General features: G+C 33.7%; 1 protein-coding gene across 4 annotated transcripts in view; it reads left to right on the top strand.

Moving 5' to 3' along the window:
- The window catches only part of fmnl1b (formin-like 1b), a 29,746-nt gene that overhangs the window by 3,356 nt on the left and 12,133 nt on the right, over positions 1 to 14,257 (top strand). For all 4 annotated transcript variants that reach the window (XM_065258718.1, XM_065258720.1, XM_065258717.1 and 1 more), the window contains exons 3-9: positions 5,682 to 5,765; positions 10,990 to 11,070; positions 11,180 to 11,253; positions 11,348 to 11,431; positions 13,642 to 13,764; positions 13,982 to 14,069; positions 14,157 to 14,233. In XM_065258718.1, coding sequence (XP_065114790.1) covers positions 5,682 to 5,765; positions 10,990 to 11,070; positions 11,180 to 11,253; positions 11,348 to 11,431; positions 13,642 to 13,764; positions 13,982 to 14,069; positions 14,157 to 14,233 — 611 coding nt within the window. The remainder of the gene's footprint in view (positions 1 to 5,681; positions 5,766 to 10,989; positions 11,071 to 11,179; positions 11,254 to 11,347; positions 11,432 to 13,641; positions 13,765 to 13,981; positions 14,070 to 14,156; positions 14,234 to 14,257) is intronic.

The following is a 14,257-nucleotide window of genomic DNA, read 5'->3' as shown; positions in this document are numbered from 1 at the left end:
TAGAGTTAGTTAAAACAACTTTAGAAAAGCTGTAGAAGGTATTCAGTAAATTTGGCAGAAGCTAACGATAAATCAGATTTTGCATTCCTCTGTTTGTTTTTGGTGTACTGCAGTAAACCCATTCGTCCTGCAGATTTGTGCTGCATTGCATTGATCGGCCGTTATTTATCCTGAGCTACAGACAGACAAAGCATACACTCGGTCAACTGTGAGGAAAGGCTGTAAATACAATATATATGTGAGCATGTACAAATAACTAAATATGTGTGAACTTAGGACCAAAATTAAGTGAGTAAGAATATGAATTCAATCCAGTTAGCTCTTATTTGATTTTTAGTGTAAACCTTTGCAGTAACCATTTCTTTTAATGCTATTGTCATGATGTAGCTTATTTCAGAGGAATCCTCCTAAACAATACATAAATAAATCAAACTACACGTAGTTGGTCACTTTAATATACATGCTTTTCAGACTTTCTCTTTCTTTCAAGGTAGGCAGTTCATGGCCAGGATACAGTGTGCTTTTTGGATCAGACCGAATTTTATTTGCATTTAGGCTTCATAGACATTCAATTATTCAAAGGTCTGGCTACATGAGACTACACTGCAAAAAACTTAGTATTTACACTGCAAAAAATGAATTTCAAGAAAAAAAAATCTTAGTATTTTTGTCTTGTTTCAGTAAAAATATCTACAAATTCTTAAATTAAGATGCTTTTTCTTGATGAGCAAAACGGCCCAAGAAGATAAGTCTAGTTTTTAGACCAACAATATCAAATTTAAGTGATTTTGTGCATAAAACAAGCAAAAAAAATCTGCCAATGGGCTAAGCAGAAAAAACTGCCAATGGGGTGAGCAAAAAAATCTTGAACATTTTTCTTAAACACTAAATTCAAGAAAAATTCAAGAAAAATTTGCTTACCCCATTGGCAGATTTTTTGCTTGTTTTATGCACAAAATCACTTAAATTTTACTTATTTTCTTGGGTTGTTTTGCTCATCAAGAAAAAGCATCTTAACTTAAGAATTTTTAGATCTTTTTACTGAAAACAAGACAGAATACTAAGAATTTTTTTTCTTGAAAATAACTTTTTGCAGTGTACGTAGTATTTGTTTTGTTTTCATAAAAAATATCAAAAAAATATTAAATTAAGATGTATTTTCTTGGTGAGCAAATTGACCTAGGAAAATAAGTTTAGTTTTTAGACCGAAAAAATATAACATTCAAGCGAATATGTGCTTAAAACAAGCAAAATGGAATAAGAAAAATATTCTTGAATTAAGTGTTTATGAAAAAAGTAAACTTATTTCAAGAAAAATTGTCTTATTCCATTGGCAGATTTTTTGCTTGTTTTAAGTACTAATTTACTTAAAGTTTATATTTTTTGTCTAAAAACAAGACTTATTTTCCTACACTGTAAAAAAATTCCGTAGAAATTTCAATGTTATTGCAGCTGGGTTGCCGGTAATTTACCGTAGATTTACATTTATGTAATTTACTGGCAAGAATTTGCTCAAAGTTCAATCAATTTTAAATATTAACAAGTCTTTATCTTTACAGAATAAAACTATACAATAACAACCCTATGCAAAGCATTATGGGAACCAGAAGTCATCATCAACCTTTTTCTGTTTTTTGCTTCAGATTTTGTTTCCTAGAATGTTTTGCTTGATGCTGTTTTTTTAGTTTTACTCTATAAAGACAAAGACTTGTAAATGTTTAATGTTCATTTAACTTTGAACAAAATGTTGCCAGTTAAAAACATAAATTTAAATCTACGGTAAATTACCGGCAACCCAGCTGCAATTTCTATGGAATTTTTTTACAGTGTAGGTCATTTTCCTCATCAAGAAATAATTTTTAGATATTTTTACTGAAAACAAGACCAAAATACTACTGTAAGTGAGAAAGTCTTTTTTTTCAGTCTAGAGCCTTGCCAAACTTATACTCCTAAAAATCAAAACTATTTAAAAGCTGTGACAGTCTAGAGTTTAAAAACATTGTCCAAAAACCTTGCATTACTGTTTTGGTATGAGAACACGAAAGAGTCAAGATAGAAGATAAAAGATATAACCTGAGAGATAATAGATGATAGTTGAAGACTAAGATGTGTTTTTGTCCTTGAATGTGTCTTTTTATGGCCTCCTGTCCTCCTTTCATAAGAGAAGTGGGTTGGACAGTGAGAGTTACTATAGGGGATAAACTCAAACTATGCAGATAAAATTGTGACTACAGACAATGTGTTGTTTCTACTCAGACTGTTGATGGAGTGTTAGGAGAGAAAATATATGAGCATTTTGTGCATCAGGAACATGACAGAGAGACTATATAAGTGTGTGTGTGTGTGGGGGGGGGGGGGGTTATTTTGCCCTCGAGCGATATTTCTCCAGATTGCTGGTTTTCCTTATTTGACCCGTTTTGCGAATTAGGACACAGTGGCAATGTTAATGAATAACTGTGAAACTCACTATGCACCAAAAATGAAATGATGCAGTGATAATGGCATGCATTGTTCTGGATTAAACCTTTAGATCGGGGTGCCCAAACTTTTTCCTACCAAGGGCCAAAAATCAAACCTGACCAAGGGCCATGGGCCGAAAGTAAATGTTGCTGTGTTATATTAAAATTTATTGATTCTCCTAATTTATAATTTTCTAATATTTGAAAAAATTAATAAGCAAACATTACTGTTTATGCATAATGCAGTTTTATTTTCTAACTGTTGTAAAAAAGGAAATTATTTTGCCAATCATTTTTTTATTTCCTTTTGTCTGTGTGCCAATGCCTTGAGCACTCCATTATTAGCCTATAGTACCCAAGTTTGTTGAGTTTCATGATGCATGCTATACACCTTAGTATGCATGTACATTAAAAACATTTATTCAACTTAATTACTTGCATTTACATTTTGTAATGTACAAATAAAACAAAAAATGTTACATTTTAGAAAATGTTAATAAGAAATATGAACATCTGCATCAATGACATTTATCCTTTTTCTTTATCTCACGTGGCAAATCACAACTTTGCGGCCCCTAGTTTGGGCACATCTGCTTTAGATACTGGATACACATCCATTCATATAAAAAAAACTTTTAAAGGGTCTTATGTTCAATTTAGGTACAGATATGTATACATTTGGTACCAATATTTACCTTTGAGGTACTAATATTCACTTTTTGGTAACAACATGTATCTGTGAGGTACTATGATCCATGGGGTACTGATATTTAGGTGAACTTTTCAAATGGGTACTGCCCCAGTGACAGCAAGGGACCACTTTTTGACCATTTTGTCTGACAGACAAATTCTCTATTCGCTAACCTTGACACATTTCTGTCTTTTAAAATGATTATTCAGATATTATTTAGTTTTACTTTAAACTTGACTTCAAACTTGATATCAAACATGGTTTGATGTTTAGACTTGCATTTATTCTATGGCAGTGGTTCTCAAATGTATCTGCGTGCCCGCTTGTGTTGGGTGCATTTGTGTTTTCATGAGCACTGGATGTAAAAGCGGTCACAGAAAGGCCAGGATTAGCAAAGGGTTCACGAAGACCTATTCTACAATGTTCTCAAAACAAATGATAAAATTCCTGAGTTATCGGTCGAAAGATACAGATGATGAACAAATACTGAGAATTCCAAACATCTTTTAGAGAAAAATTATCTTTGAGGTTACAGTCAAGAAAATCAAAGAGCTTACTTGCTTAATGCAGGAAGAAAAGCAAACTATACAAATGAAAAAAATCCTATTTTTTGGCCCTGAAAGCAAATACCTAGCAACCACATATTAACTGCATATCAAATGACAATGGCATGTGTGTGTGACACCACATTTAACTTTCATACCTGGATGGTTTCAATATTATACTTTTTGTGAGTTATGTAAACTGGTGTCTGAGTGTTCTCAGTTTCAAGTTCACATGGTAACTCTGTAGGACTATAATTTTGTGTGTGTTAGTCACTTTCTTTCTGCAACCTTGACGACAATCTCCATCATTTTTTAATTTGCAAGTGGCCTGCATGCACAGTGTATGGATGTGTTCAGTATCATCTGATGCTATAGTGAGTCAGTGATGATGTAATGATGTCATTTCAATTGTGCAAACACACACAAACACACACTGTTTTGGCAAACACTCATGCTGGTCATAAATTATTTAGGAGATCGTCATAGCAACAGGACACACAGCACTCATCCACTGGTTTAAAAAGGGACATTGATAGAGTCAGCATAGTTTATTACCCATGCTCACTGCTCGTAAACTAAGTCACACGACACGGCTAAATCGTCAGTCACATGTAACCATGTGCAGACCACAGTAACGCTGTAATAAACCAATGAAACACCCTGCAAGCAATTTTGCATTTAAAAGATGTTTAATAGCCATTCAAACACAGATGTCTAGGCTAAATTGAGGCAATGAAAATTTTATAGTCATCTAAATATAGCCAAAATGAAACGCTGCAAAAAATGACTTAGTATTTTTGTCTTGTTTTTAGTACAAATATCTAAAAATTCTTAAATCAAGATGCATTTCTTGAGGAGCAATTTTTTCCTGAAAGTGTTTAAGAAAAAAGTTAACTTATTTCTAGATTTTTTTCTTACCCCATTGGCAGATTTTTGCTTGTTTTATGCAGTTAAATTTGATAAACTTGATAAACTTTTTAGACTTATTCAGGTTATTTTGCTCATCAAGAATGAATTTTTAGATATTTGTACTTATATAAAAATTAAGGATATTCCACACACTATTAACTTGCAAAATATACAAAATATTTATTGCTGTGACATTTCGATCACAAGATCTTCCTTAGGCATATAAACATGATTATAGTTTCACAAAGTTTTTTAAAAAATGCATAAACCAATCACATGAGACAAAGTTACCAAATTCATGGTTGTTTTGGCTAGAAGTGGGTTGCCAGATTATATGGGGTCTATAATTAACCTAGATGGGTCAAATGACGACTAATGCATGGGACAGCTGTGGTGTAAGAAGATCTACACTGCAAAAAATGATTTTCAAAATAAAAAAGGTCTTAGTATTTTATCTTGTTTTCCGTAAATATATCTAAAAATTCTTAAATTAAGATGCTTTTACTTGATGAGCAAAACTACCCAAGAAAATAATTCTGTTTTTTTTTTTTTAGACAAAAAATATCAAATTTAAGTGATTTGTGCATAAAACAAGCAAAATAATCTATCTTGAATTTGTGTTTAAGAAACATCTTCATGTATTTTTTGCTAACTCCATTGGCAGATTTTTTTGTTTGTTTTATGCACAAAATCACTTAAATTTGATATTTTTGGTCTTAAAACTAAACTTATTTTCTTGGGTCATTTTGCTCATTAAGAAAAAGCATCTTAATTTAAGAACTTTTAGATATTTTACTGAAAACAAGACAAAAATACTATGAAAATGTTTTTTTGAAAAAAACTTTTTTGCAGTGTGGATCTGGTCTATGGTTGTCTGTCTTTGGTTGTATAAAGACTTGGTTGGTTTTATCATCTGCTAGGTAGCAATAATAAGTCCGATCTAACCCAAGAACTCTTTACAGGAAAATGAGAAGGTCCTGTGTGAAACCAACAAAGAACATTAAATGAAATACAGCTACGTTCATGTTTATAAATTCAAACTTAACAAATGATTTCCATCTCTGTCTATATTTGCAGAACTCTATGAATCTTCCACCCGATAAAGTGAAACTGCTCTGTCAATACGACAATGAGAAGAAATGGGAATTAGTTTGTGATCAGGTAAGATCTGAGCATGGAAATACATCACATGAAATTACAATTAGTAAAATATAGCTGCAAGCAGCAATGCCGGGGTCAAGCCAAAAAGGGCACATAAGAAAGTAAAGTTGAATTCGGATGAGCAGTTTAAAGAACCTGGGAAAATCTCTTGATTTCAGACTAAATAATATAACAGTTATCAGCAAAAAAGCTGTGTTTTCATTCAGTGTCATCTCTCCCTCTCTTCTCGAGGAGCATTGACAACTAGAACACTGAAGAAAATGTGAGTGGTGCTTGCAGTGGCAATTCTCAGCTCACAAAATGTTACAGTGGTGTTAATGAGTCAAAAGAGACCACCCCCATGTCTCTACGATGTTCTGATGCAGAGAAAAAGCTCTTGTAAAAAGGATTGATAAGGTATCCTAATTGGTTGCTAAGGAGTTAATTGGCATGCACCAATGATCTCCAAGCCATGAAAGGAATAATACATGATGACCCAAGATTTTAGATGTACTGTTGGAGTAGTTTTAGGCAAAAATACCATATTTCTATCTCAAAACCACTAGGTGGCGCAATGACAAAGTTGTGCATGCAACCTCAGTTCATAACTGTGTTACATCTAGCTAGTTTTATGACTATACACTTTAGTTTAGTGAAGAAATAGTTGTATGACCATAGGGCTTGCTTAATATGAAAGATTTTGTTCAATTATAGGGCCACCTAGTGGTTCAGGCATACCAATTTTTTTGTGTGGCCTCAGACTCTGCTCATACATCAGCGTATCAAATCTGGTGAAAAAATGTCTTTTCGTTGCGAAGTTATAACCATTTATGTATAAAAACACAAATTGTAAAAGGTAATTTTTCGTTTTTTACAATTTTCGTCCATTTCTGATGAAAATTTTAATATAACGCCAATAGAACTTTTTGTTCAGAAGGTAATGCAATGTTCTTCCTATGGTGTTTTCGAGTCGATCGGAATAACGCTCGCGGAGATATTCGCGCATGTTTTTTAAGTGCTGTTTTGCTGCGCAGGGCTAACCGTAAGGTGAAATCTGGCATGTTTGGTATCGTTGGACTCGGCGACTATTCAGGACTCCTAAAAATCAAGTCCCGTCAAAATACGTAGATCACAGCCAAAGTTATAGGTGTAAAAAACATCTGTCTGGCCACTAGGTGGCGCTGCGACGAAACTGTGCATGCACACTCAGTTCCTGACTGGCATCACAAGTACCAAGTGTCGTGTCAATAGGCCAAAGTTTGACGAAGATACAGCCTAAAATCTGTTTTTTTGCGCTCTACGTAAAATTTGTTGACGTGGTTTACGGAAACGGATGGACGAATTGACATGAATTCCATAACTTTTTGCCGTGAGGGCCTGTAGATGCTACATACCAATTTTCGTGGAAATCGGGCAAAAGCTCTAGGACGAGTTCGCAAAAGTAGGTTTTACGAATAATTCAAAATTGCGGAAAAAATTTTATGACGGAAAATGACGTCATAGGGTCAAATCGAATCGTCTTGAGCCAAGGAATCAAAAGAAAGAAGAATTTCGTTTCTAGGACCTACGGATCAGAAGTTATAAGCAAAAACATAAGTGCAAATTTGGACTGTTGGTGGCGCTAGAGGGTTAGAGATAGAGACTCCAAATTTGCTGTGGGGACACATTGGACTGTCCTTTATCAGTGTGCCAAATTTCATAACTTTCCTACGTACGGTTCTATGGGCTGCCATAGACCGCAATGGCGGAAGAAGAACCAGAATAACTAATAAATATAGCTGCAAGCAGCGATACCGGGGTCAAGCCAAACATGGCGAAAAATTATTCATACGTGATGACTGCCATGATTTAACATCTAAGTTTGCATTAGTTTTATGAAAAAAAACATTTTTTTCGTATCTTGAGACCACTAGGTGGCACTGTGCCGAAGGAATAGATGGTGCCTCAGGTCATGACTGTGATGACACCCACCAAATTTGGTGTAAATACAATAAAGCGATACAGAGATATAGCCTTAAATGACTTGACCACTAGGGGGCACTGACCAAAAAATAAATTGTGACTCAGGTCTTGATTGTGATGACACCCACCAAATTTGGTGTGAATACAATAAAGAGATGCAGAGATATAGCCTTAAATGACTTGACCACTAGGGGGCACTGACCAAAAAATAAATTGTGACTCAGGTCTTGTTTGTGATGACACCCACCAAATTTGGTGTAAATACGATAAAGAGATGCAGAGATATAGCTTCAAATCTCTTGACCACTAGGGGGCACCGAAAAGTTTACAAGTCCTCCCATAACATGTTGCTGATGAACCATACCGAGTTTCATAACAATACGCAATTGCATTTCTGAAATACTTAAACTTAAAGAAAAATTCAAAATGGCCGACACACAAAATGCCGACCAAAAACCATTTGGTATCGTTTGACTCGGCATGCCTCACGAAATCTAACAAGACCAGTCTCATAATTTTACATTCAAATTTGCAGTAGTTATAAGCAAAAATAGACATTTTTTATATCTCGTGACCAGTAGGGGGCAGTGTGACGAAATGGTGCATTCACCCTCAGGTCATCACTGTTATGACGTATACCAAGTCTCATATTAATAAGCATAAATTTTGCGAAGATACAGGCTCAAAAACATTTTGGCGTGCTCGCTCTCGCATTCTTTGATGCGTTATACGACAACGGATAGGTCTACCGAAACTCTTTTGATAACTTTTTGTCTAGAGTGTCTATAGATGATGCATACCAAAAATCAAGCCAATCACACGAGCGCTCTAGGAGGAGTTCGAAAAAGTAGCTGTTCAATATAAATCAAAATGGCCGACAGGAAGTAGGTTTGACTCAGACATATTTGGTACAGTCGGACTCAGCATGAGCCAAGGAATCAATAGAGTGAAGTCTTATGTCATAGTGGCAATTTAATCAAATGATATAAAGATTTTAAAAAATTGTTTTACATATCCTGACCACTAGGTGGCGCCGTCCTAAAGATTTATAGGTGCGCTCAGAACATGTCACTGATGAACCATGCCAAATTTCGTAGCGATACGCCATTCTGTTTGTGAAATACTGAACTTAATGAGAAAATTCAAAATGGCCGACACCCAAAATGGCCGACCGAAAACCGTTTGGTATCGTTTGACTCGGCATGCCTCAAGGAATCTAACAAGACCACCTTCATGATTTTAGACTCAAGTTTGAAGTAGTTATAAGCGAAAATAGGCATTTTTCGAATCTCGTGACCACTAGGTGGCGCTGTGACGAAACGTTGCAGGCACCCTCAGGTCATGACTGTAATGACATATACCAAGTTTCGTGTCGATACAATAAAGTTTTGCGAAGATACGGCCTCACGTCCGTTTTGGCGTGCTCGCCGCCTTATATGTTGTCAATTTATACGAGTACGCATTGGTCTATCAAAAAGCTTTTGATAACTTTTTGTCTGGGGTGTCTCTAGATGCTACATACCAAAGGACATGCAAATCGGACAAACGCTCTAGGAGGAGTTCGAAAAAGTAGGTTTTACGGAAAATTCAAAATGGCGGAAAGATGTGCATGACACAAATGACATCAATGTGTGCAATTGAATCATCATGAGCCAAGGATTCAGAGGAAACAAGAATTTATTGTCTAGGACTCACGGGTCAGAAGTTATGAGCATGAACATAAGTGGATTTTTGGACTGTTGGTGGCGCTAGAGGGTTTGAGTTAGACACACCAATGTTGCTATAGTAACTTCTAAGACTGTACTCTACATGTGTGCCAAATTACATAACTTTCCTACGTACGGTTCTATTGGCTGCCATTGACTTCAATGGCGGAAGAACTAGGATGAATAATAATAAGAAAACTAACAATAACAATAGGTGTCTACGCCACTTCGTGGCTTGACCCCTAATAAGAAAACTAACAAATACAATAGGGGTCTTCGCCCCTTCGGGGCTTGACCCCTAAAAAGTCACTTTCTTACTGCAACCTGGATGACAATCCCCATCATTTCTTAATTTGAATCATCTGCACACTGCAAAAAAATGACTTTCAAGAAAAAATTCTTAGTATTTTGGTCTTGTTTTCAGTACAAATATCAAAAAATTCTTAAATTAAGATGCTTTTTTTGATGAGCAAACCTAAGAAAATAAGTCTGTTTTTAGACCAAAAATATCCAATTTAAGTGATTTTGTGCATAAAACAAGCAAAAAGATCTGCCAATGGGGTAAGCAAAAAATCTTGAAATTTTTTCTTAAACACTAAATTCAAGAAAAAAATTGCTTACCCCATGATTGACAATATTTTGCTTGTTTAAGGCAAAAATTCACTTAAATATGATATTTTTTCTAAAAACTAGACTTATTTTCTTAGTTCATTTTGCTCCTCAAGAAAATGCATATTGATTTAAAAAAAATTTAGATATTTTTACTAACAAGGCAAAAATACTAAGTCTTTTTTTTTGCAGTGCATGCACAGTGTATATGTGTTCAGTATCATCTGATCTATAGTTAGTCAGTGATGATGTGCAATGTAATTGCCATAACAGTGTGTGTTTGCATAATTGCAAACACTCATGCTGTTCATAAATTAATTCAAGAAACAGTTGCTTACCCCATTGGCAGATTTTTTGCTTGTTTTAAGCAAAATTCACTTAAATTAGATTAGTCATACTAATACTAAGTCATACAATACTAAGAAAGTAATTTTTTGCAGTGTATCATGTGACCCTGGACCACAAAACCACTCATAAGAGTTAATAAAAAAAAATTACTTGAATAAATAAGCTTTCAATTGCTGTGTGGTTTGTAGGTATGTCAATATTTGGCCGAAATACAATTTTGAAAATCTGTGGGTGCAAAAAAATATCTAAATATTGAGAAAATCACCTTTAAAGTTGTACAAATGAAGTCATTGGCAACACATACTACTAATGATAAATACATTTTTTATATATTTACTACGGTAGGAAATGTACAAAATATCTTCATGAAACATGATCTTTACTTAAAATCCTAATGATTTTTGGTATTAAAGAAAAATAGATCATTTTGACACATATAATGTATTGTTGGCTACTGCTACAAATATACCCATGAGACTTATGACTTTTTTGTGGTTATGTTAATGGAAAAACGTTTTTGGTGTGAGACAATTATAAGTGAATCATGCCTCATTTAAAGTTATGCTTATTTTTCTAATTAGCTTTTAATGTACAAATTAACACACAAAATCTCTCATCAGGAACGGTTTCAGGTGAAGAATCCTCCATCTGCTTACATTCAGAAACTGAAAGCTGTATTAGACCAGGGTGGAGGCAGAAAGGTACAAATCCATACGTCTGTGAGTTTGTTTAAATATGAAATGACGTGTGCTTGTGTGCGTGTCTGAGATATATGGCTTGAAATGTTATCTGTGTCTTTTGAATTAATAGTTTAAGAGGCGGGTGCAGGAGTCCACACAGGTTCTGAGAGAGTTAGAGATCTCCCTGCGCACCAATCACATCGGGTAAATCACATATCTTAAATAAAAACCAGTTTGTCACACATTATTTTATAAGTACAGCTAATAATGTGTGTTTAATTCCTTCTCGTCTCTTTAGATGGGCTCAGGAGTTTTTAAATGAAGAAAATAAGGGCTTAGACGTGCTGGTAGATTTCCTCTCTTTTGCTCAACGTGCAGTCACGTATGTAAAAACACATACACACAAATATACACAAGCAGTGTCTCAGACACAATAAAGGACTTTAAATTCTTATTATGACAAGAACAGATGTGCTAAACAGTGTGTCAAACCTGTTATAAACTCAAAAATACAGGGTTATCTTAACCAAGCTTTTTGTCGAAAAGGGACGAGCCCAGGCGTTGGGTTTAATTTACCTAGAAAATGTTTATATTTGACCAAACAATGGGTTAAAACAATCCAGCATTTTAGGGTTAAAAGGAATTTGGTTGATACCAAAATCTGAGATCTAAATATGGCCTCAAACATCCCAGGCGAAAAAGTAGTACACTTCCATAGTGTACTTAGTATGCAAAAATAAATGACCTTTAATTTTGTACTTAATATACTAAAAATTCATCTTTAGTACTTCTTGAGATAATCTAAGTGTAAGAACATCTAAGTGTACTTCACTGTGCTATTTTGAAACACCATAAATATGAACTAAAATGTGCTAAAAATGTATTTAGGTACCACTGGTAGTAAACTTCTTTGTATGAAAGTTGAGTTCAAGTTTAATACTAAATAAGTGTTAACTAAATACATTTTTTAATACAGAGATTGAATGTTTAAAGTGCATTTTAGTTCATATTCATGGTGTCCCAAAATAGCATAGATAAGTACACTTAGATAATCTTAAGAACATTTTAAGAAGTACTAAAGATGAATTTTTAGTATATATTAAGTACAAAATTAGTGTGCGAAAATAAAGCACTTTAAGTACACTATGGAAGTGTACCACTTTTTCACCTGGGATTTTTTTTAAACTATTCCTAAATTAAACATAATGGGGCAGTTTCCCGTACAGGTTTAGATTAATCCAGGACCAGGCCTTAGTTATATTTGGACATTTCCACAAACATACCACATATGTCCACATATGTCTCTGTCCAAAAATATGTTTTAGATATGCTAAATACATTAGAAAAATACAGTAGAAAGTTTGAATTAGCTTAAATAAATATATTTTTGAATTTGAAAATATATTTAGTTTTAACCTTCATATATTAAGATATATTTCAGAGTCAACAAATACATTTCTAATTTTACAACCCTTAGGGCAAAACACTTATTTTTCCTGGCCAAAATATAAAAGTTTGTATAAATTGTATAAGTATGTATAAAATTATAAATTATACAGTTGAAAATATATTTAATTGTACTTTTTTTAAACCTGTTATGTTTACAAAGTTTTGTATGCAACATTAATATAAATACTTTAAAATACTGTATATTTATTTTGAAATATATTACAAAATGTAAAAAAAATTATCAAAATATATATTGGTGAAAATAAATTTTTGTAATAACAAATGTTTTGGCAATTTTTATATATTTTGAAATAAATATATATATATATATATATATAAAAATATATATATATATAAATATATATATATATATAAATATATATATATATATAAATATATATATATATATATATATATATATATATATATATATATATATATATATATATATATATATATATATATATATATATATATTTCAAAATATATAAAAATTGCCAAAACATTTGTTATATATAGACAGTTTCATCGGACCCACGTGATAAACGTCTGGATCCGAACTTCACTTCCGTTTTCGTTTTTTTAATGGTCTGACAAGTTGCTAAACTGATCTCTTGAACAAATGCCTCGTCGAAAAATAACAAATGTTTTGGTTTCCTAGGTAATCTGTGTTGTTTTTTTGCTTGTTATATAAATAAACTAAGTTTAAAGTACTTGTTGTTATTTATTCTTAGCGGAGTTTACCGGAAGTTACGTGCGGACCGCAAAGCCGCTTGTTTATGTTGTTACTGCTGAAACCATCTATATAATTAATTTAAAAATATATAAAAATTGCCAAAACATTTTGCCGTATGGGACCTTACTAAAAACATTTATAGTGTTCATCCTGAGACAAAACAATGGCACTGATATTAGATATGTCAATGCAAGATGCTTTTAAATTAAGGAAGCTTTTAAGGATGCATTTAAGTCTGGGAATAAGTCCTGTCCGGGATATGTTTTTTTTTTAATATACTGTTTGACACTTGTTGTTGTTTTGACACTTGCCGCACTCTTAAGAAAACAATAAATTGTTTATCCAGTGGTTACTGTTTGTGTGCATACCACAAATCCACACAAGTCTTTGTAAAATATTTTTTCCAGATATGACATGGACAGCTCTGAAAGTGGAAGTTTTGATGAGAAATCAGTGGAAGATCTGACTGCGAGTGCAACAAACTCCCCTACCCACAATTCCCCGCGCTCAGGACGCCCCTTCACTTCAAGGTCAGTCTTTGACAGACACAGATCTGACGAATTAATTCCTCAACAACAACAACAAGAACGTTTTTCTGTTAAACAAACATAATCAGGATCAGCTGTTCATACAAAATCGTGATTAAAATACGTACAAATTGCCATGAGATTGTGTTAATTTATCCCTTCCTAAATTGTTTTGGTGTTAACATGGATTACATTTGTATACTGATGTTTTTTTTAACAGGAAAGCTCTGCGTTACTCTCGTCTGCTCAGTCAGAAGAATCATCTTCATCTGTGCATCATGTGTCTGCGTGCCATCATGAATTATCAGGTACTCTACACTACAGTCTCAATCACGTCTCGTCTCGTCTCATCTCATCTCTTGACTAATGGATTTCTTTCGGTGTGTCTCTATTAGTTAGGGTTTAATCAGGTGATGGCTCATCCCAGCTGTGTCAATGAAATCACTCTCAGTCTCAACAACAAGAGTGCCAGGTAAGAGATAAGTGTGTTTATGTG

Source organism: Paramisgurnus dabryanus, chromosome 22 (assembly GCF_030506205.2).
Source record: "Paramisgurnus dabryanus chromosome 22, PD_genome_1.1, whole genome shotgun sequence".
Lineage (NCBI taxonomy): Eukaryota > Metazoa > Chordata > Actinopteri > Cypriniformes > Cobitidae > Paramisgurnus > Paramisgurnus dabryanus.
This window is presented reverse-complemented; position numbering and strand designations above follow the sequence as displayed.